This window comes from Meleagris gallopavo, chromosome 10 (genome assembly GCF_905368555.1).
Source record: "Meleagris gallopavo chromosome 10, MGAL_WU_HG_1.1, whole genome shotgun sequence".
NCBI classification, from domain to species: Eukaryota; Metazoa; Chordata; class Aves; order Galliformes; family Phasianidae; genus Meleagris; species Meleagris gallopavo.
Genome location: NC_139413.1, coordinates 16,942,554 through 16,964,793, shown reverse-complemented (window position 1 = coordinate 16,964,793; position 22,240 = coordinate 16,942,554). Strand labels below are relative to the sequence as shown.

At 37.0% G+C, this 22,240-nt stretch overlaps 1 protein-coding gene across 8 annotated transcripts in view; it reads left to right on the top strand.

Annotated features, from left to right (window-relative positions):
• Positions 1–22,240, top strand: part of ADGRL2 (adhesion G protein-coupled receptor L2) — a 378,308-nt gene that overhangs the window by 321,609 nt on the left and 34,459 nt on the right. For all 8 annotated transcript variants that reach the window (XM_031554862.2, XM_085232370.1, XM_085232372.1 and 5 more), the window contains 4 exons: positions 6,085–6,194; positions 11,770–12,570; positions 20,971–21,267; positions 21,793–21,896. In XM_031554862.2, coding sequence (XP_031410722.1) covers positions 6,085–6,194; positions 11,770–12,570; positions 20,971–21,267; positions 21,793–21,896 — 1,312 coding nt within the window. The remainder of the gene's footprint in view (positions 1–6,084; positions 6,195–11,769; positions 12,571–20,970; positions 21,268–21,792; positions 21,897–22,240) is intronic.

Below are 22,240 nucleotides of genomic sequence, written 5' to 3'. Positions count from 1 at the left end.
CTAGCTGCAAGTTCATATCTATGACATTCATCTTGGCTCCCTACAGAGGTGTGTGTTCACTCTTCCCAACTGTGTAGGGTTGCACTGGTGCTGCAGTAGTTGATTTGGAACTATAGGTGCTGGTTGGCCAAGGCTGCTGCAAGTCAGGGCTTTACAGTGGGGGTGTGAGGGGGTAGGGGGAGGGCTTTCTAGCAGCTCCTTTTCTTTTGGCTTTGGTTAAGTCTAGTTGCTAAATGATTAGCTTTCATTTCTGGTTTGTATAATGTATTTCTTGTGAGGTGAATTTGAAATTCAGAATTTAAATGCATTGTTTTAAGTAGTTTCATTCTACTGTTGCATGTATGTGTGCAAGCATATATGTGTAACATTTCTAACATAAAATCACTTTTCTCTGGCTATTTGATATGTAGGTTTTGTACAAGCTTTCTGAGGCAAAATTAATAAAACATAACATTTAAGTAATATTTGACATCTTCATACATATGTAACTTTGAGTTTAATAACAGAAGTGGAGGTCTAGTGAATATGCATACACAAGCAGAAGCACATCTCACACAGCAGTTGTAGACTGTTAGGAATACATATGTAAAGATGGCCGTTTATTCTGGGTAAAGAGGTTCAGGAATTTTTCCATTTAAAATATGCTGTCGTTAAAAGTCAATACACGAAACAAATTCATCCCACATTCCCATCTCTTTTTACTCAGACTACAACTCACACAGGGTGAATAAGGAACAAGAAGACCATATGGAGTACGTGATGCTGTAACTCAGAGTTTACGTGCTGCAAGTGGTGTCTGAGCAGGTTGCTGCAGGCAATACGCAAGAACATGCCGTCGTGCTAGCTTTTAAGTATTTAATCAATATGCTGAAAGAGAAATACCTTCAGATCTGACTTAAACATTTCAAAACATACCCAAGTGGATGTTCTAATATATTAAGAATTTTGTAAAAAATTAATTTCATCTATTAAAATAGGGCTTTAGACTATCTTTGTTTTTTTAGCTTTTTAAAGTGAAGTATGCATGACTTTTCTGTATTTGCCATTTTCTACCTTGCCTAAAGAAACACTGCATTCACAGAAAGCTGCAAGTGGGCGGTCTGTCTGGGGATGTTAGACATTAACCTGTACTCTATTCAAAGTAGCAGTGATTTTTCTTCTATGTTGCTATCTTTGCCAAAGTTATGTATATAAAACAAAAGCATTTGAAGGATAAATTTTGATGTGAATATTATTTTGTACGTCTTGCAGAACTGCAAGAATCACTTGGAGAGGAACTGTATGTATCTTATGTGGCATATGGAACCTACCCATGAAGATGATCTCATCCTTCTCTTTGGCCCATCTCATGCTGAAATCTCAAAAATCTGCTTCTCGAATTCTAGTATTTCATTTTCTGGTCCAGACACGATGCACTGGGCTTTTCATTTTAATGCTGGAGTATTTGTTCAAGTCCATAGACTTTGCATTTTTAATCTTCCTTAGAACAGTGGTGAATAATGGCCCTTGGCAGAAGATAATGAAATTTTCTTAATTTATATTTTCAAGCAGAAGCTTCAATTGAAAATGGCATCCTGTGGCCTGGAGACATAGCTCTAGTGCAAGTTTCAGGGGAGCTGTAATAATAATGCAGTGCCAGCGGTGACGGAGAATGATAGGACAGTGAAGAAGTAATTTAAGAAAGAAAAGAGAATGTACCAAAGCTTTATTGTAGCATATCTAATGATCTGCTGAAGATTCCCAATAGCTTTTGGAGCATGACAGGGGAAACTAATGTTATCTTGCCAAAACAGAAGCCCCTGCTTAATCAGCAGAACAAGATTATTGATTAAAACACCTCACACAATAGATTGCACATGGAATCTCATCTCCATACATTACACGTGGTAAAGCACAATAACGAGCATAAGATAATAAAAAAAGAGCAAAAGCAATTTGTTGGGAATTGTACAAATCAACATTAGAGTTGAAATGCAAACAAATTATTGTGGGAAGTACAGCTGTCCTTAAAGCTAAGCGCAGAAGGGGCTTGGCTACACAGTGAGGGGAAGATGCTGGCTAACAGCACTGCTGGAGCTAGTTTACTTCCTTTTTTTTTGTAGTCATCTGAAGTGTGAAAGGGCCATTCCTCGTTTGCAGTCTTTCATCCTGAGGTGAAAGGAGTTCAGACACTGTACTGTAACTGTTAATTAAACACTCCATTTGATTTTTAGATTACTCTAAGTGATGCATTTGCGTTATGAAAATGTAACCTTTCTTCATTCATACTAAAATACTGAAGAAATGACTGTTAGAGTATGCAGTTACTCCGTGTATTCACAAGAACAATAATATTTCCCACTTTTCCCTTTGCAAAACTCATGCTGTGTTAGCGCAGGAACTTGAATCATCATTCTTTTAGTGCTACTGTTAGTCTTCCCCTAAGTAGAGTTTCATTCTTAATCCATGCATTACCTTTTCTACATCAGCTGTTTTTTGCAGATCTGCTTTATTTCCTTGTAAATGACAAAGTCATGGTGTCATAAATCTTTGTGAATATCGTGAATGTCTCAAGTGTGAAGATATTTCAGTGTCAGATCATATGAACTTTAAGATTGTACATAAAAATCTGTGAATTTGCATAGTTTAAAATATGCCAGGAAAGTATGCAGTTAACTAGATTACAGAACACTTATATGATACTTAAAACCAAAGAACACTTAAACGCTAGATTGCAAACGCTTAAACATTAAAATATTTGTGATTTGACTTCTTAAATTCCCAGAAACAACAAATGCTAGTTCGTACCAGTAAGAACAATTGTAAAACAGTTTGGATAGATGAAGTGAATAAACAGAGTGTTGTGTAGAAAAAATAACGCTGGTTAAAATGCATTAAGGACTTCAAGTTATTTGGCAAGTCTTTTTATTCTTTTGTTTGTTTCTTTTTTTTCTTTTCCTGATGGTGTCTGGGCCAGTTTATCAAATATCCAGGAATTTTATTTCTGTTAAGTCTTGTTTTGGAGAATACCATGAAGTAGCCACATTCGGAAAGGGCTTACCCTTCAGAAAGGAATAGAAATCCGCACAGGGGTTATGTTGCACAGATTGTAGCAGTGTAGTATGGTCTTCATTGGACATAGTGTTTCTAAATGTATAGATTTCTCAAAATTGTGAACCTTTGCTAGAGTGGCGGTAAGGTAACGACATTCTGTAGCTCTGTAAGATGAGATGCTGTTTTATATAGAGTATCCTTTGGCCAGTATAGCTGACATAAAGAATGTCAGCTGAGCCCTTTAGCAGTTAGTAGAATGGTCTTTGCAGGCAGCAGCAGAAGCATAGGTCAATAACTAATACTGAAGTTAGTGTCCCAGGTTTTACAGGGGGAAAGAAATAACAAGAAGAAGAAGGAAGACTACTGTTTATCCAGAGAACAAATGACAATACTGTAAATTTTCTGAATGGCCAGTCTCAGAACTACCTCTTTAAGGCCCAAATATCCTTCATCTCTTCTCTAGAACCCTTGAATTGGGACTTACAGCTGCTCTAATTACTGTTGTTTATGACCAACTTAACTGGGTAACAAACAGTTACTTGAATGTGGATTTTATTTTTTTTTTTACATGTGAATGTATAAATAAGATACTTTAATTTGAAATGTTAGAAGCATATGGAAATCAGAATCTTATGCTAAAAGATTACAAAGTTTTTAAAAATGCAAGCAGCAGATTATTTCTAAATACAGGTCAGTGATTTGGATGTAAAATCTTTATTCTTTCAGTTATACACATAACTGCTCTTGCTCTAAATGGGGATGCTTTGCAGTACTACTGTGTACTACAGCAGCAGGCACAGCTTATTGCATTTCAGAACTGTGGTCGCCTTCATTTTGGCCAAAGGTGAGCAGGAGGTGACCATATGCAGAATACATAAATTCTTACCTATAGAAATAGTCAATAGTCATAGTTTTTACAAAGTCAGCAACTCAATGCCTGAAATTCGACACTGGCTTTTACTGTAGTAAGGCAAAAATAGTGCACTTCTGATTTATTGTCATTATACATCCTTTTGATACAAGCTTGAAACTGATCTTCATCATTCCTCCCAATGTGTATCCATATTATTTTGTAATAAATCAATATTTCTTTCTTAATTTCTGCTCTTTCAACTGTAAGATGAAATTTTCATACAGCTCAAAGCTGTGGAAGCCATTACATTGAGTGATGCACTACAGAGAGTATTTTTGTAGGAGTGCTTATGGCTTCATTTTAATTTAAAGGAATTAATTACAAAATATTACTTTTCATGTGCTGGTTTGTCTGACCTCAGCTGTGGGGTTTAAAAACCTGGTAGAGAGGTAAGACCAAAGAAGTCTGTGAAGTTTAGGATCATATTGCCTTCTCCTACTTCTGCAGCCTCCTCTTACATCATGCACCTGAGAGCAGTGCAGTGACTCTCTGCATCACTTCCACATGGCTCTGAAAACCGTTGTGTGCATCCTGCTTTCTCCAAACCCTAGTACACTGTGTGTGCTGTTGGCAGTGAGTAATGCTGGCAGCCTGAGTGGCATAATACTGGGCTGACTGGTAAGCGATGGCCACAAAGTGAGCTCCTCACCATCTACCTGCCTGCCTGTCTTGGCTTGTGTGGGTTATTCGCAATCAGTTTTGAAATTACGAGCGTCACAAGACAAAATAAGTAGTTTTTTTTTTTTTTTTTTTTTTAAAGAACAGAGAAAAGACGAATGATCTAATAAAGTCGGAAAAGGTTTTGCTCCTGAGTTTACTCAGCAAGAGTCTCAGTTTGTCCAAGCCTGTTCACTGCTAGCTTTATTAGAAGGTAAATAGGAACATCATTTGTATCCGAGTTCTTCAAATGGGCTTGTTCTACTTCTCATGAGGTAGCAAGAATCACTCTTATACCTGTTGGCAAAGTACAGCTGGAGAAAGCTGTTGGTACAAGATAGATTATTTTAGCCTGAGATTTGTTATTCAGGGAGTGTGGGAAGTAGTAGGCAATAGAGAATCTGATGTACAGCTGGAGTCAAAGGCTAGGTTATTACTTAAGTTCAGACCACTCTTATTCAGTTTGCTGACAAACAAAAGTAACCCCTGAGAAGATCAGCCAAACTCCCCTTTCTTATAGTCACCTAACTCCCTGATCTTCTCTTTTCTATTGTAATAGTTCTTCTGACTATTTTTTTCTATATTTCTTTCTGACCATCTCTTCAGAGTTAGGTGATCGTTTTTTCATTTAAAATTCTAATCTTATATTTGGCCTGGAAGTCCCAGATAATTATTATTAAAAAAAAAAAAAAAAAGACACCAAAACAAAAAAACAAAACACTTTAAAAACCATTAAACTCATAAAATCATTATGACTGGAGGCACTGCAATGAATTTGTTCTTTGCATCAAAATGTGTTGGTTTCCATTATTCAACAAATCATTTATATTTCAGTATTTTGTCTCCTCTACAATTTTCTTGCAGTTCTTCTTAAATTTTTTTCTAATTTCCTCAGATGGTCATTCTTTACTTCTTCCTGTAACTTAACAGGGGAAGCATAAGGACCATCAATTGCTGTTAAAATAATTAAAATTTAAATACTAATATTTTTTGTCTGCAATAACTCTTCCAACCAAAATCCTGGTTACCTTCAATCACAACGAACATTCCTCTGAGACATAAAGCCATTCAAATGTATATCTGGAGAGGTTAAAGGAATTGGTGATTTGTGTGAATGCACTTTATTCACATTTACACTTTTTTTTTTTTTTAAGTTTTATATCATCTTTGCATTTTGCTTTAACTTTACTGAGTAGTAGTGTCAAGTCAGTATATGTTTGAGGCAGCTATCCTTGCTACTTGAAATGCTTCTTTGAGATAACAATGATACCCAAATTTAAGAGTGTTAAGCCTGAACTGAAATATTGTCTTGAAGCCTCGTTTATGGACTTTGACTGATCTAGTATTAATTAACTTTGTTGTCTTATGGATTGAACTGCCCAAGTGTGAAGAAAGTTAGTGCTGTACATAGCACTTTAGCATGAACTTGCAAATTAAATGTAATCTTAAATTAATTAGCCTGCTTTCTTTTCCCATTACAGGTGCAACAACCGAACACAGTGTATAGTAGTTACTGGGTCAGATGTGTTTCCTGATCCTTGTCCTGGAACATACAAGTATCTAGAAGTTCAATATGAATGCGTTCCTTACAGTAAGTATAATCTTTTTATTCTTGTTCACTTCCCCTGGCCCTCACAATTAAAGCTGGAGTGCTGTTCCATGGAAATGAAGCATATGTTTATGGCCCACAGATCCATTATGCATGCAGAGCACTTACAGACTAGGGCCTCCAATTAGCTTCACGAAGTGTGGAAGGAAGCCATGGTGCAATGCTGGCCAAGTGTCTGTCTATGTTCTTAAGTGTTTGGCTTTTAAGGCTACTGTTTTTCCAGAAAACAAACTCGAATTAGCTATTCAATAGGCCAGATAGAAATTTGTACTTTTGCCCAATACCAGTTGCTGACAAATTGGCTTGGCTCACAGACTTCTAAAGAAGGAATTGACTTCAATTTTAATCACGATCTACTTGAAAGGCTACCTTGGTGAATTTGAGTGCACAGCAGAACCCAGCACTAACACTCCTGGTCAGGAGGTGTTGTAAGAAGACTGTGCTTTAGGGGCACATTCGTTAAATGAACTCAGATTCATAGTGAATAATTCATCACTAAGTAACTAAACCACATTTTTTAAAAACAGTGGGAAAAGGAGCAAGACGAGTTGTTCACTTTTAATGTATAGCAAAAAATGTGAATTGTGTCTTCAAATCAGATGTCAAAACAGAACTGTTAACAGAAAAAAGTAAATACTGAAAACATTGAGATAAAAAAATTAAAAGTAATAGCTATTTCAGCAGTTTTGTACAATATTCTTTCTAATGCCAGAATTCACTAGTTTTAGACATGCTTCTTATTTTCTTGTAATAATTAATGTTTTTTGGGGTTTGTTTTTTTTTTCATTGACATCTATTCACGTGTATAAAATTTCTGCAGATTCAACACTTTTAACTGGTTTTGTTTTCTTGTAAGGTCATTCTTTGCAGTGACTACTCCCTCATCCTGTAACTCCACAGAGAAATAGCTGTGCTTGCAATGGAATTTGAGCAGTGCACTGATCATTCCCTTAAGTTATTATTAAGTGTGAATCTCTTGATCTGCAGTAATCCTTAACCAAAGTCACATTTTCTGTTGGTACAGGAAACAGGCCAAGTCTGAGATGCAAAAACACTGTGGTGACAGTATACATCCAAAAAGGAAGGAAATGAGTTCTGGCATAAGCAAAGCTATGTCAAAACTGTCCATAGGGCTTACTGCACAATTTTTAAATTTAGTTGTTTTAAACTGAAATATTGTTGTGTATTGCTTCACCACATTGATCATTCACTGTTGTTAAAGGCCAAACACAGATCATCTGTTTTCTCTTCATTTCTGCTGTGTCATTGTGAAATGGATGCTTGCTGATTTTTTTTCTGTACCATTTGTAGGATTGGAAGCCTACTGCATACAGTGATCCCAAGTATCATTCCTCCTGTCTGTAGTATTGGTGGCTTGTTATGCCTGTTCTTCTTGTGCCACTTTTAAAGAGTGATGTCTTACCCCAATCTAACCAAAATTTTGTTCCACAAAGATCACTTTTACTTTAGCTCTATTCTTATTTCCAAATTCTCAGAAAGAGGGCAGTGCAACTGATTCCAAACGATGGGGTCAGTCATATGACAAGAGATCACGTTTCCAGTTCCAGTAGGCTAGTTCATAGAGAAAAGCTATAACGCAAATAATGTTCAAACAATTTTTTATGCTGTTTTAGGAAGAGAACTGTGGATATATTCTACCAATTGGGTATTGCTATCTACAGGAATCTTTTCTTTTCCAGTTTTCAGAAGTGTAGCGCGGCCTACCCCGTACTCTAACATGTAGCTATTCTGCTTTTAAAATGTTTATTTTTGTTTACTGTCAATTGCATTGGCCTGCCCCTTGAATTCTGTAATTCTGTGTCTATCATAACTCGGGATTCTGGATACTTCTTGTCTTTCCAAGTCCAAGATTTGGAGTTTGTTAACTGCAGCATGTACAGTGATGACACTACACCTAATTCCAGAATTGTAAGAGGAGTCAAGTGTTGTTACAAGCATCAAAAAAGGTTGACAGCTTCTAAAATCAGTTTTGAAGTTTTAATTTTAAGCCTCATAGTGCTGCAGTAGCTGTTTTGATTATTGACCATCTTTTTTCCATGTCCCACAAAGCTTGTCCTGATATTCTTGCAAGTCTTAATCAACACTTGTTATCAAGTCTGATACTTTTTTTCTCCCTTACTTGTTCCAGTGCTGCCCTTCTAAACATATGGAGTGACTGAAATCATTAGGTTTGCAAAGAAGATGGGATAGGCTTTTGTGGGTCTACGAAGAGAGGTGTTTAGTCATCACAACACTTCTAACCAAAGTTCAGTTCTGATTTTTATGTTACCTGATTTTATCTTCAGTTAATATGCAAAATGTGCTGTGTTGATAACTTTCAGCTGAGAGATTACAACTAGCTATTGTTACTTTTATGATAAAAGTTGAGCTCTTACATGTTGGAGTTGGTGTCACCCTTGTACAAAATGCAGTTTATGAGCAACTCTTATGTCTTGCTGGCCTTCAGAAATATATAGCTGCTTTGCTGTCCATGCATATTGATTGAGCTTTCTCTGGACTCAGTATTCATTGTCCTCATAAGAATGTACTTAATGAAAAGCTTACTTTTTTGCATCTCGTAATGTAGAACTGTTCAGCAGTGTTTTTCTAATCCTCTTTAGCTGAAAAAAAAATCTATTGAAATACTCAGTTGGATCTCCAACAAAACTAAAATTCTAGACAAATTTGATAGGCATTGCTTTGTCTTAAAATAAGAGTGCTATTGATTATATTACAAAGAAATTGATAGTATCATACTTGACATTTCTCTCAGTTCTGCTTTGCAGTGTATGTTGACACTGACTGAGTAACAGAAGTCTGCCCTTTCATTAAGAAGTACATCAAAAGTACCATTTTGTACATCTGTGCATTTTTATTTTACGCCTTTGTTGGACTCAAGAATTCAATAGAAAATGTTTTAAAAGTGCTTTATACTCTCTCTGTCTGTATTGATTGGTCTTTGCAGCATTTATTTATTTCAGTAAGCCCATCTGTCCCTGAAAACTGTACAGCTGTACACCAATGCACTCTGAGAAGATGTGCCAGTAACGATTTTAGTTATCCCTATCTTTTTCACACTGTCCTATTACTAATTCTAAGTAGGTATCAGTATTGCTCTTTGGCAAGGAATAAGCTCATACATGAAAATTCACAAACAGAATCATCTGTAAGTCATTAACACTGAATGTGAAACTCAGAAACTTGCCTAAGAATGCATCTTCTGTTTACTGAAGAATTAGAAAATGCAGAAAAACAGTTGTTACCTAAAGATGCACAAATGAACAAAGGCTAGGAAAACTACTGCTCAGTTTGACAATATTAGCCGCCTCCCCCTCCCCTCACAGAGTTTTGGAATTGTTCCCCAAAGGAACACTAGACCAGCTCAGTCAATATCATTCTCCCAAAATAACCATATTTGATTTTGTTAAATGAAACTGAAAATCCAAAACTTCATATGGGACATACAAATGCATTTTTCAGGTTAATACCATAATACTGAAAATGTAATAACTGTGCAAATAGTTTTGATACACTTCCTTGGTATCAGCAGTTATTGTTACACAGATTGGTGCATCTGTCATTTTTCAGGTCATTTTATGAAACTAAGAGAACATATTTCAAAGGCTACTGAGTATGTGAAATAGATTTTATTGCAAATAATTATTGGAAAGCTATTTACTATCTGGACTTCAGCTATAAGTCTTCCTGTAATAAGTTCCATAAAACTTCCTTGGGGAGAAATTGCTATAGTAATATAACTTTGTTAATTGGGTTTGATTTATATTTTCCATGTGTGGTGGTGGAATGGATATTTGTTTCAAACACTTAGTATGACTGTCCTTGCATACTAGCTTGCTGTTTCTGGCTTAATCGATGATGCTGGAGAATATCTGAATGAGCTAAATGTTAATTTTTTTCTTCTCTTCTTGCTTACTGTGCTTTTGCTTCCTTTTTCTAGATGTTTTTGCTTATTCCTTCTAGTGTGATTTTGCAGTTATAGATAAAGAAGTGGCAAAAGTTCTCAAGATTACATACAGGCAAACAAATAAAATGGGGCTAAGCAGAGCTAAAGGATGCAAGCTGCTTTCTTTATAAGAAGTAAAAGCTGAAGGAATATGGGGGGGAAATTCAATAAGCACGCATACATACCTATATAATTCATATACTGTGTTTTGGATTTATAGTTATCTAATTCATATAGTATGTATATGTGCACTAGCGCATATATGATATATTAATGTGTCACTCTTAAAAGTCAACTTGATAGCATTATGCTTTGAGTTTGAGAAGAAGAGTATATCTAGCATGCATTAGTAAAGTCATTCATTATTTATTCAGGTTCACTAAGTGAAACAACATGCCAACATATCTGTATTGCCTCCTTAATCTACTAAAATGATTGATCCATGTTCACTTATGTAACCATAGAATCTCTCTCCTGCTAGGTTTTCCTGTTGTCTGTTTCTCTTTATCCAATATAGTGCAGTTCTTATTCTCCCTATATTTAGCGTCTGTTACTAATTTAATCTTTAGATTAATAGTCAATTTATGTTAATCTTCTTTCTTTTTTCCTTGCACTTTTTTATTTTTCTTCCGATGCTTAAAATAGAAGTGGAGCAAAAAGGTAAATAACGTATACAGTCCAAACCCCAGCTCCTTGTTATGTGCCTTATGGATGTTAACCTCTTCCCTTCCCCTCCCCACAACACTCTTATATTATGATAATCAGCAGGATCTCATAAGTACACCTCATAAAGAAGTCGACTGTTTGCAATAAAGTGACTTGGCTGCTTAAAGTAGGTGGCGGGGTATAGTGTCTGAAATACTTGGGCTGGAGGGAAGACTCCCTTGCTTTTTTCTCTCCCTTTCTCTTTGTCTTTCTATCCCTCTATTTCTCTCACCCTTGGGTAAATTCTTGTTAATAAAGTGTCATCTTGCCTGGCTTCCAGAACCCTCTCCATAGCATGCCATGGTTACAGGGTTTCCTGGTCTGTTTCATTCATTGCTTTGGTTGTGTTTTGTTTTATCTGCTCCTAATTGCTTTCTCTATATACCTGATGATTTGTTTTGTTCCTTTATTTTTAATCGAGGCACCTCCTTTTTCAGCCTCACCACTTCTTAAAGTTCTAAACAAGTCGATGTGATTTTTTTTGGACTGAAATGACCTAGCACACAACTGCACACCAGTTAAAAGCTCTGGAACATTAATGTGTACTCACTAAAAGTCTAAGATGAAAATGCAAGAGTAGCTCTACATTTTCAGCTGTCTGTGTATGCCATTGAGCCTTGGTCTGTACTAGTGAAAGCTGTTCCCATCCACTTTCCATACTGGTACAGCAAGAACATGGTAACTTTAAGAAAAGTGGATGATAACGGGTGATAATTGCATTAATTATAACATACGGTATTATCTAGTGCCAATTAAATTGATTTTTTTTCTTCCTGACACAGTCATTATGATTTACCTACTTTTTTCTTTTATTTTTTTCTTTTTTTGGATTATGAGACAGTTTTAATTTGACATAATTCTTGTCTTACTTCTCTCTGTGACTGTTAGTTTTTGTTTGCCCGGGAACGTTGAAAGCAATTGTGGACTCACCGTATTTATATGAAGCTGAACAAAAAGCAGGTGCTTGGTGCAAAGATCCTCTTCAGGCTGCAGATAAAATATACTTCATGCCATGGACTCCGTATCGCACTGATACTTTGATAGAATATGCTTCTTTGGAGGACTTCCAAAATGGACGCCAGCAGACAACGTATAAACTCCCAAATCGAGTGGATGGTACTGGATTTGTAGTATATGATGGCGCTGTATTTTTTAACAAGGAAAGAACTAGGAACATAGTAAAATTTGACTTAAGGACTAGAATTAAGAGTGGAGAGGCCATAATCAATTATGCTAATTACCATGATACTTCCCCATACCGATGGGGAGGAAAGACTGACATTGACTTGGCAGTTGATGAAAATGGCTTATGGGTAATTTATGCTACGGAGCAGAACAACGGGATGATAGTAATTAGCCAGCTGAACCCCTACACACTACGTTTTGAAGCAACATGGGAGACGACCTACGACAAACGGGCAGCATCCAATGCATTTATGATATGTGGTGTCTTGTATGTTGTCCGGTCAGTGTATCAGGACAATGAGAGTGAGACAGGCAGGAACGCCATCGATTACATCTATAACACCAGGTTGAGCAGAGGAGAGCACGTGGATATTCCTTTCCCTAACCAGTACCAGTACATCGCTGCAGTGGATTACAACCCCAGAGACAACCAGCTCTATGTGTGGAATAACAACTTCATTCTCCGATATTCTTTGGAATTTGGCCCACCTGATCCTGCCCAAGGTAAGAGTTTGATTTTTCTGACTTTTTTTTTTTCTTATTGTGCATCGATTCAGACAACTATTTCAGATCTCTTTAGTCTTAGACTTAGCTTTTAGCAGAAATGCAAAGAGGATTGGTCTCTGCACAGCTGAGCAGTACAGCGTCATATTGGTGCAAGGAAAATTTACAGTACTTGTAAAGAGAGAGAATGATTTCATTTAATTTTTTTTGGCTTTTTTTTTTTTTTTTTTGTAAAATCGTTTAGCTTTTCTATGTTTTAGAATTATTTACTTTATACCATTAGTTTGACTTTCTGTAAATAAAATAAGTTTGAGTTCATTCACACTGAGCTAAAAGCCTATTCCCATTGGTTCTGTTACCTACCTTCTGAATTGATTACACCACATGTGCAAACCTTTTAACTTCTTGGTGCCAGCAGCTGAAGAGCGATGTTTATTGGGAAGACCCAGAGGATATGTATGGGGTTAATGTGCAATAGCAAGCATAAATACTTTTCTGGAGACCTATTTTCATGGTTACTAATGTTAGTTTAGGCAAGATTATCCAACGTCTTTTTTGCTGATTTCTCAATAAGTTCATTATAGCTGCAGCTCCACTGGATTTAGAACAGTTATCTAAAAAGAAGACACTAACTCCTAAAAGAACGAGGAAAAATGGAGATCTTTAGGTCTCAGCTATTTTTAAGAATGACATGAAAAGGCATAGCCACAAATAAACACCTATGGGAGAGAATATCAAAACAAATGGTCTGGAGCAGCAGAAGGTGTATGTATCAAAGGACAAGATGTTGATAAGCATGAATGCACAGCAGAATAAACCATGTAGTGGAGCACCTCTCCCATAGAGACAGGTTGAGAGAGCCAGGATTGTTCAGCCTGGAGAGAAGAAGCCTCTGAGGAGACCTTCTCACGGCTTTTCAGTACTAAAAGAGGCTTACTAGAAAGCTGGAGATGGAGTCTTTATTGGGGAGTGTAGTAAGAAGATAAGGGGAAATGGCTTTGAACTAAAAGAGAGAACATTAGATATGTTGAGGCTGGTGAGGCAGTGGAACAGGTTGCCAAGAGTAGCTGTGGATGCCCCATCACTGGAGGTGTTCAAGGCCAGGCTGGATGGGGTCCTGTGCAGTCCAATCTAGTGGGAGGTTTCACTGCCCGTGGCAAGGGGTTTGGAACCAGCCTTTGAGGTTACTTCCAACTCAAACCATTTTATGATTCTGTATCAACATATATTTAAATTTTTCTAGATGTAATACTTAAGAATACTTAAGAAGCAGCAGAACAAGGAAGTTTAGAACTAATGCATTAGTAATCTCCAGAGCCACATGAAAGCATTCCCAGTCTGTCTCCCTAGACCTCCCCATGTATGATACTAGGGTCAGGCCAGTTCCAGTGCCTAGCTCTAAGCTCTAGCATATGGCAGCTGTTCAGAAGGCCCTGCACCCCATTTCATTACAGAGGTTGGTGGCTGCTCTTAACAGAGACATACCCACCTATCTTATTAGAAAACTTTCATTTTCATATGTTCTCAGGCATGTCACTTTTCATTCAGTTTAACTCAGATGAAGTTGTAGTTTAAGTTCTCAAAAGCCTTACAATTAAGAGAAGAAAATGGAGGCACAGGCTCTGCTGTAAATAAAGTGGTAGAAGCTAATCTTTAAATCATTGCATTAAGGGAAAAAGTGTTAAGGAAGAACAGGGAGAGAGAAAAAGGCTTTGTACGATCCTTTCTTTGTGTTAGTAAACACCCAGTGTGTCCAGTGAAACATTTCATGATGTTTTTATTATGAGTCTCTAACATAAGATAAAGTACACATCTCAGCCGCATCCCATCTAATATCAAAAAGACACTTGTGCATCCACTAGCACCCCCTCACGTCCTGGGGTTTCCATGAGAAGAGGCTGACATGCAAGTCAGAGGGAGAAACACTTTATTGCAACTAGACCTAGATGAGAAGGGGCCCAGGGCACTCTGCGGGGTGCTTGCCTCTCTTGTAAGCTTTTTACCCGTTCATCCATGAAGATACAAAAGGAGTATTTTTTGTGAGTGAATTGTGAGGTTTTGTTTTAAATGCATTAAGACATCAGTAAATACATTTTGACTGTGACCTTTTAAAATATAGAAGCTATTTGAATATGTAATACATGTATTCACAAAAGATTTTTTCCTCCTATATAAAGCCAATAAACAGTGTTTTATTTCTATATGGATCTGAATGCGGCAGATCTAAGAATATGTTTCAGTTCATTTCCTCTTTTGCCTAAGCCAGTTGCCTTTAGTTAAAGACTACTAAATTAAAGGAAAAATTATCTTGCTTGTCCTTCAGATGTACTACTATAAAATGAAGATATTCCAGTTTATAACTCTCTATTTTACTTGTATTATATTCTCAGTTTCTCTTTCTTTCAGCACAATATCTATATAAATTGGAGATCAGTTCTTCTATTGTTACAGAGCTTAAAGATCTATATGTGTAATATATAGACCATAGAATCATTAGGGTTGGAAAAGATCTCTAAGATCGATATTGAAGTCCAGCCATCAATCCATCCTCCCTATACCCACTAACCATGTCCCTAAGAAACCATTCCTACATGTTTCTTGAACTAGCCGCCTTCTTGAGCATCCTGTGCCAATGTGTGACCACTATTTCTGAGAAGAAGCTTTTCCTCTTATCCGACCTGAACCTCCCTTGATGCAACTTGAGGCCACTGCTTGTAATCCTATTGCTAGTTACCTTGGAGAAGAGACTAACCCCTACCTCATTATAACCTTCTTTCAAGCAGATGTAGAGAGCAATAAGGTCTCCCTTGGGCCTCCTCTTCTTCAGACTAAACAAGCACAGTTCCCTCCACTGCTCCTCATAAGACTTGTTCTCCAGACCCGTCAACAGCTTTGGTTCTCTTCTTCAGTGCCTCAGTATATTTCTGATAGTGAAGGGCCCAAAACTGAACAAAGTATTTGAGGTGCGGCCTTAGATCAGATTTTCAGTACATTTGACAAAGGATGTGTAAAGGGCATTTCTGTGTTTCTTTTGTGTGCGTGTGTTTTGGTTGACTTAGATTTCTTAATCATCCACTCAAAGACATAGGTGTTAGGATAAGATTCTTTAAGTCACCTAGTAGGAGAACCTTCTTTTTGTGTCTTTTGCAATGGTACTTTAATACCAAGTACTTAATGGTGTCACAAGGTCAGTGGCTCAAAATTGGAAGTCATGGTCCTTTCTGTTTGAGTGGTTAACTTGGGGCCATTGTAGAAAAGTCAGCAATCTGTGTTCCTTCTGTTGCTGTGGGAGCAATAATGATACAGACACTGATTCGTTTTTTCTGTCTGTCTTGGCTATCAGTTTTTGCCTGCACCTGAACTTCCTACTATCAAGCACTTTAAAAACAACAATCTTTGTCCTTCATAAAAGACAAATTTATCACATTTGAGTCACATTTTGAACTGCAAGATTTGTGTTTGCTCCCAGGGCCAAAATTGTGAGACTCACACGTGACTCAAAACCTGCCTTTTTTCTTTATATTATTTCTTTAATTTTTAAATCTGCCTATTGAAATCACAGAAATACCTCTTTAATTAACCTAATGATGACTTTAACTTCGCTGCAGACCTGTAGCATTTTTTTCCTCCTGTAACTGTGCATGTCTCATATCCTTATTTTCGTAATCCTCAGGAAGACTTCTGATTTCTAAAACCACAGCTGCTGCAGCCAAGTTACCATCTTACCCTGGAAACTGGGTCTGCTGCCTTTAGAACTCTCCCCTTAACCTCAGTCTCTGTATGTTGTTTTTTTTTCCTCTCTCCTCGTGGAAATTGGAATACATAGATGTAGAAATGGCTTTCGGAGCTACAGCTGACAAGTACCACTCAGATACTGCACAAGAGCATATTTTCTAAGGTTAAGTGTAAAACTTGTATTTAAAAGTCAAAACCTTAACTCAGAAATAATTCAGAAGTATATCAGGACCTGCAGAGAAGCAACTATAAAAAAGTCAGAACGTATTTTTTATATTTCTGTAAATTTAGTATGTATGTTCCTGTACATGATTTCTAAAGGAGACATCCAAAGATCAAAAAAATCCTAGCTGGAATAGGATTTTTAAAAGAAATTTTAAGTTAAAAGATTAAGAAGATTGAAGGGAATTTTCCCCTTAAAAAGTGAATATTACATTGTAAGGTTTCCTTGGTAACAAAAATAAGATAAATCCTTTTGTTCTGTTTTAGTGCGTTAGGGAGAGATTTCATCTACACTCATCCCAATTTACGCAGACTGTGCAAACTGTTCAAACTGGGGTTGTCTCCCCTTTTGTACCATGATACCCATCATTAAGTTTTATTGGATCACTGCAGGAAAATAAGGATGTTGTGAGTGTTGATGGAACAGAAATTTGTCAGCTGCTATCACCGAGGGCTTGAAGTGACAGTAAGCAAGTGCAAATAAATCTTTATAGCACCAAGAATCTATGACGAAGTCATGCAGCAAATTATTAAGTAAATTAGATCTTTGCTATTTTAGTGAATCTGCTACGCTAGATTGATTAAAAAGAGGCTGTACAAGTAAAGATAACTTAATGGGGACCAGATAACACATTTCTCAATCATAGGCATTTTGCTAATTTTGTAGTGTATTTATTATAATTTTCAGGGTATACATTTATAAATGCCCATGTAAACATTTCACTTTCAACTAAATGGGATTTTGCAGCATCTGTAGAGTACTGGCCAGCATAATAGCTGGAGCGTATAGGTAATTAAGTAAGTCTTAGTGACTTCCCTGGTATTCACTGAAGTGTAAAAGCAGGCACATCACAGTAATAAGCAGAAAGCAGGAAAATCTGGGTTTGCACAAGTGTCTGATCCCTGTTGCTTTACACAGTGGCCCAGTGTATGATGCCTTTTGAAAATGAAGGTGTAGAATTAGGTTTTTGAATGTTAAAATATATTGAAATTTCTGGCCTGTAAAAACATATGTTTAAATGAAAAATCCATGCAGCCAATCTAGAAAATGATCTAAGTCGCAGAGATGAAAATGGAACTATTAGTGTTTTCAGAAATGATTAATCCTCTGGGCATCCCAGATCAATTTTAAATGGGTGGGTATGGTTGTGTTTTGAGGTTTTGGTTTGTTTGTTTTAATGTAGTTAATATTTACTTACAGTAGAAACCTGTTGGCAAAGAATACAAAATTGAAGAAAAAATGTCTCTAAATCTATTCTTCACTGTCAGTTGGGGAAACAAAGTTACTATTCCCCCGCTGTCCTAAGCAATTGTGTTATGTTTTTTTTATAGACATCACACTGTTAAACAGGTGTTAAGTTTTACTCAAGTGATGTCTTAATTTTTAGAAACACAGTACATAAATAGCTCTTTAAATCAACTGTTAGGAACGGCATGAAACAAATGTAAGTTAATTATTCTCAAAAAGTCTCTGAATTTACTTCTTGCTGATCTTATTTTTTTGTATCATACAAAGACTCTTCAGCTGATAATGTGACCTGCCTATATTAAAAAAAAAAAAAAAAGGAAGAAGGGAGAAAAAGGTTTGTTTCACCCTGGCACATCAATCATAAAATCATAGAGTGGCTTAGGTTGCAAGAGACCTCAAGGTTCATCAAGTTTCAAGCCTTCCTCTACAGGCTGCCAGCCACCAGATCAAGTGCTAGATCAGGTTGCTCAGGGCCCCCTCCATACTGGCCTTGAACACCTCATAGGACAGGGCAGTCACAACTTGCTGCAACTTGTTCCAGCAATTATGGTCAAGAAGTCGCATGGCATTTTATAAAGAATCTTCAGCCTTCTACAGACTTTCCCCAGCTGCTCAGAATGGTAGGTCAGTGACCCATACAAGAAGTTTGTTCTTCCTTTTACTTGCAGCTTGTAAATCATTAGTATCATTATCTTGTATATGTAAGTGCTCTGCAGGTGCCTGGGAGCCTGTGGGTACCATCACCCTGGGCTTCAAGCATGGGACACGTCAGATGATGGAAGCCATCATGTGTCTTCTTGCAGCTCAGGACAATGACCTGTCAGGTTAAGTTCCCCAACAGGTCATTAGAAACAAAATTATCCACCTTCTGAAATCTGGATATATTCCTAATGATGTGTTTCTGTTTTTTCAGCCTTCTCCTTCCTAGGCTTCCACACTGTCCTGAAATTTCTTGGTACATTCTTAAATATACCGACTTCTTACTTTTCTTATTTAAAGCAAGAGAAAATATCTTAGAAACTGTTTCTTTTCCATTTTTTTGAGAGAGATGGTTTGGAGTCTTTTTCTTAAAAAAAGAGATTACAAATACATTTCAAAAGTATATATCACTGCTAAGATGTGCAGGTCATTTTTTAATCATAGGTGATATGCTTAAGAATTGATTTCAGTGTGTAGCATTAAGTTGCGTAAAAACAGCAGAATATTATAGCTGATGGTACAGCACAAAGTATGTTCTGAAAATTGTCACTTCACTACTTAACTTTAGAGAATAATTTTGAATTCTTACTGTGATGTTTTGCTCCTGAAACAAAGCTGTGCTAAACATTACAGGTTTGAACAGTAACTGCAATAATGCTAACACATTTAAGTGATTAAATACATACTAGCACAATGTGTTAGGGAACAGATAGAAATAATGGGTTGTCCCTTGCATCATCCTGTGTCTCCTGCAGCTTCCCATTCCTTAGGACCTGATTCAGCAGGCGTTGCCTGACACTGCTGCAAGTGATTGCAAATGCTTTTGACAAATGTTAATTGGGAAAGGCTGGATGCATTGTAATCAAAATAAAATTACAGCAGTTTCACAAGATGTCAGGCAAACACTTGCAGAGCAGATTCAGAGATTTCAGTAGGTTTCATAGTAACTGGCTGGGCCACAAATACAGCACAATTACACAGACTGTCTTCAGACAGCTGGGAATTGGGCTGAACAGAAGACAGCCGTTGAAGAAGTTTGTCATTTGTGAGTAAGAAAGGGATAAAAAACACTTCTCTTTATATGGTCTTTAAAAATAGATGTCAGTGTTCAAAATCTATACTGTAAATTCATATGAAGTTTAAAAGATTCCTTCCAACCCAAGGCATTCTATGATTCTATGATAGTTGAGTCTCCTAAAATATTATAAATGAAATATGGTTTAAATATCTTCCAAACAAGTGAAAGTTAATCTTATTCAAAATGCAAACTTAAAAAAAAAAATAAATTTGCTGACAGAAAGTTTAGTAGAACTTCTTTTGATTTTGCTAGTGAACTTATTTAGAGAACATGATAAAAACATAATTGTCCATACCTCAGAGGTCAGGGGCCCAGCTGCAACAGAATCCAGCCACAACAAAAAAGTCACCTTCATCAGTTAAGTTAATCCTAAAATTAGTTTCATTTATTTCTGTATTGGTTAGGATATAAAAAATAGTTGATTTGAGGATATTTAATCTCAGAACAAGGATTTGTGGTCTTACATGCCTGTAAAGCACTGTGAACACTAATGAAAATTTGGAAATAATTGTGACTGCTTCAGTTACATTACTTGCATTGTTTCAGCTGTTGCTCCATATACATTTCAAGGTGATGAACAGAAATTACAGACTGTTATCTTCACAAGCATTAAGGAGTGCTGTCTCTGCAAAGCCTCACAAAATGAGCCAGGCCCACTGCTCCTCCCAGCCCCAGCAGTGCCAGGGAGTGAGCAGTTCTGTGTTTTGGTCAGAAATGATTTGGCCCAAACCTATCCTCAAGTGGCTTGAAAAACTGCACTGGGTGCTTGCCACTGGCTTTGCATGAGACATGGCTTCATACTGCTTTATCAACAAAGGATGTTAGAGCCTGCAATGTTGAAACACCAGAACACATCCGTGCTATGCGTTTGTTCTGCTTGAAGCTAATCAGGCATGCTGCAGCTCTTTCAAGCAGAATGACTGCCGGGTAGGAAGATGTAATCGGAATTATTTCCCTGGAAGGTGTGTAGTGGGTGACTTGAAGTTTTTGGGTCTGTTTTTAAAATGTTCCTGTTAGTTACAGCCCACTACCTTTGTTTTTAAAGCTGAACTGTACTGTTTATGGCTCTATCTGTTGAGTTCTTCCTTCTGTGGAAGCAACTAAGTAATCTTTATTTGCTCTGAGCATGTTTGTTTTGTACTGATAACTCCCTAGGACTGCCTTTCTGCCTTTAGAAATGTAACTACCAATTTTTTTTATGGAAGAGAGTGTTTAGAGAATGTGCTGAAACTTCATGCTGGTATGAGTTGGGAGGAAAAAAAATTCTTAAGCACTCAGGATAGCAATAACAAAAGAGTAATGTTAAGGTTAAAAAAAAAGGAGACACCAGAGAATCCATTAAAACTACACAAATAACTTTTTAAAAAATAATTCTGAAATCATTCACTTTTTTATTACTCTTATTTTCTCTGTGCAGTGCCTACTACAGCAGTGACAATAACTTCTTCAGCAGAGCTATACAAAACCACAGCGTCAACCACTAGCACTACATCACAGAAAGGTCCTGTAAGCACAACATTAGCTGGAGGAACAAAGGAAGGAAGCAGAGGACCCAAGCCACCGCCACCCATTTCTACAACCAAAATTCCCCCTGTGACGAGTTTTTTCCCTTTGCCAGAAAGATTCTGTGAACCGACTGAGGCCAGGGGGATTAGCTGGCCTCAGACACAAAGAGGAATGATGGTTGAACGGCCTTGCCCCAAAGGAACACGAGGTATTGCCTTTAAAAATATATCATGATTCCAAGCAGACGTTTCAAAGGCACTGTGCCGCTCTCTCATTGTGATTTTTCTTAAATCTCAGCCTGTCTGTCATACGATTTTTCTTATTACTTGGAGAATGCAGTATCTACAGGCAATGGTCAAGTTCTACTCTACAAACTGCGTTTGAGTGTAGATTCAGAATTACTTTGCATGTATGCTTTGAGATCTTTACTTGAGGACTATTATGAAATACACTTACAGCTGCCTTTCTCATTATGAGCTCCTCTTTGGATGAGCTCCAGGAAAAATCAAGGGCTTTTTGTTTGTTTGCAGAAACCGTCTGGTACTTTTCGTTTGACTTTTTTATTGCAGTTTATCATCTACCTTATTTCCTTACGTTTTTGTCAATTATTGTCAACTGCTTATACTAGTGGCATTCAGAATTTAACACTGCTAAGGAGCACATTGTCGCTGATTTCCTGAATGCATGCAGAAAAATGGTTTCAATTTCACTATATTTTTCCCATCTGTTGTAGGAACTGCCTCGTATCTTTGTGTGGTTTTAACGGGAACATGGAACCCCAAAGGCCCTGATCTTAGCAACTGCACCTCACACTGGGTAAATCAGCTGGCTCAAAAGGTTGGTTGAAACCTTTTAATCTGGTGTTCACTCGTTATTAAAGATTTTAACTGCAAGCATTAATAATTGAGTTTGTTGAAGCTGTCTTGAGTACTCTGTGTTCTTTTGAAAAGGAGTTGCATGTACTTTGTATGTAAAGCGTTTACCAAAAGTGTGGCTCCTAAATCTATTAAGGCACGCTCTTGTGCTCAGTTATTGAGTGGAATCTGTACTTACATGTTTTCATAGCATTTTAAAGCAAAATAGCTCTTCTAATGTTTTTGCTTAATAAATAAAATATTATAAATCACACACCAAAAAGTCTGGTATGCAACTAGGTTTATTGGCTCAGGGAGAATTTTACT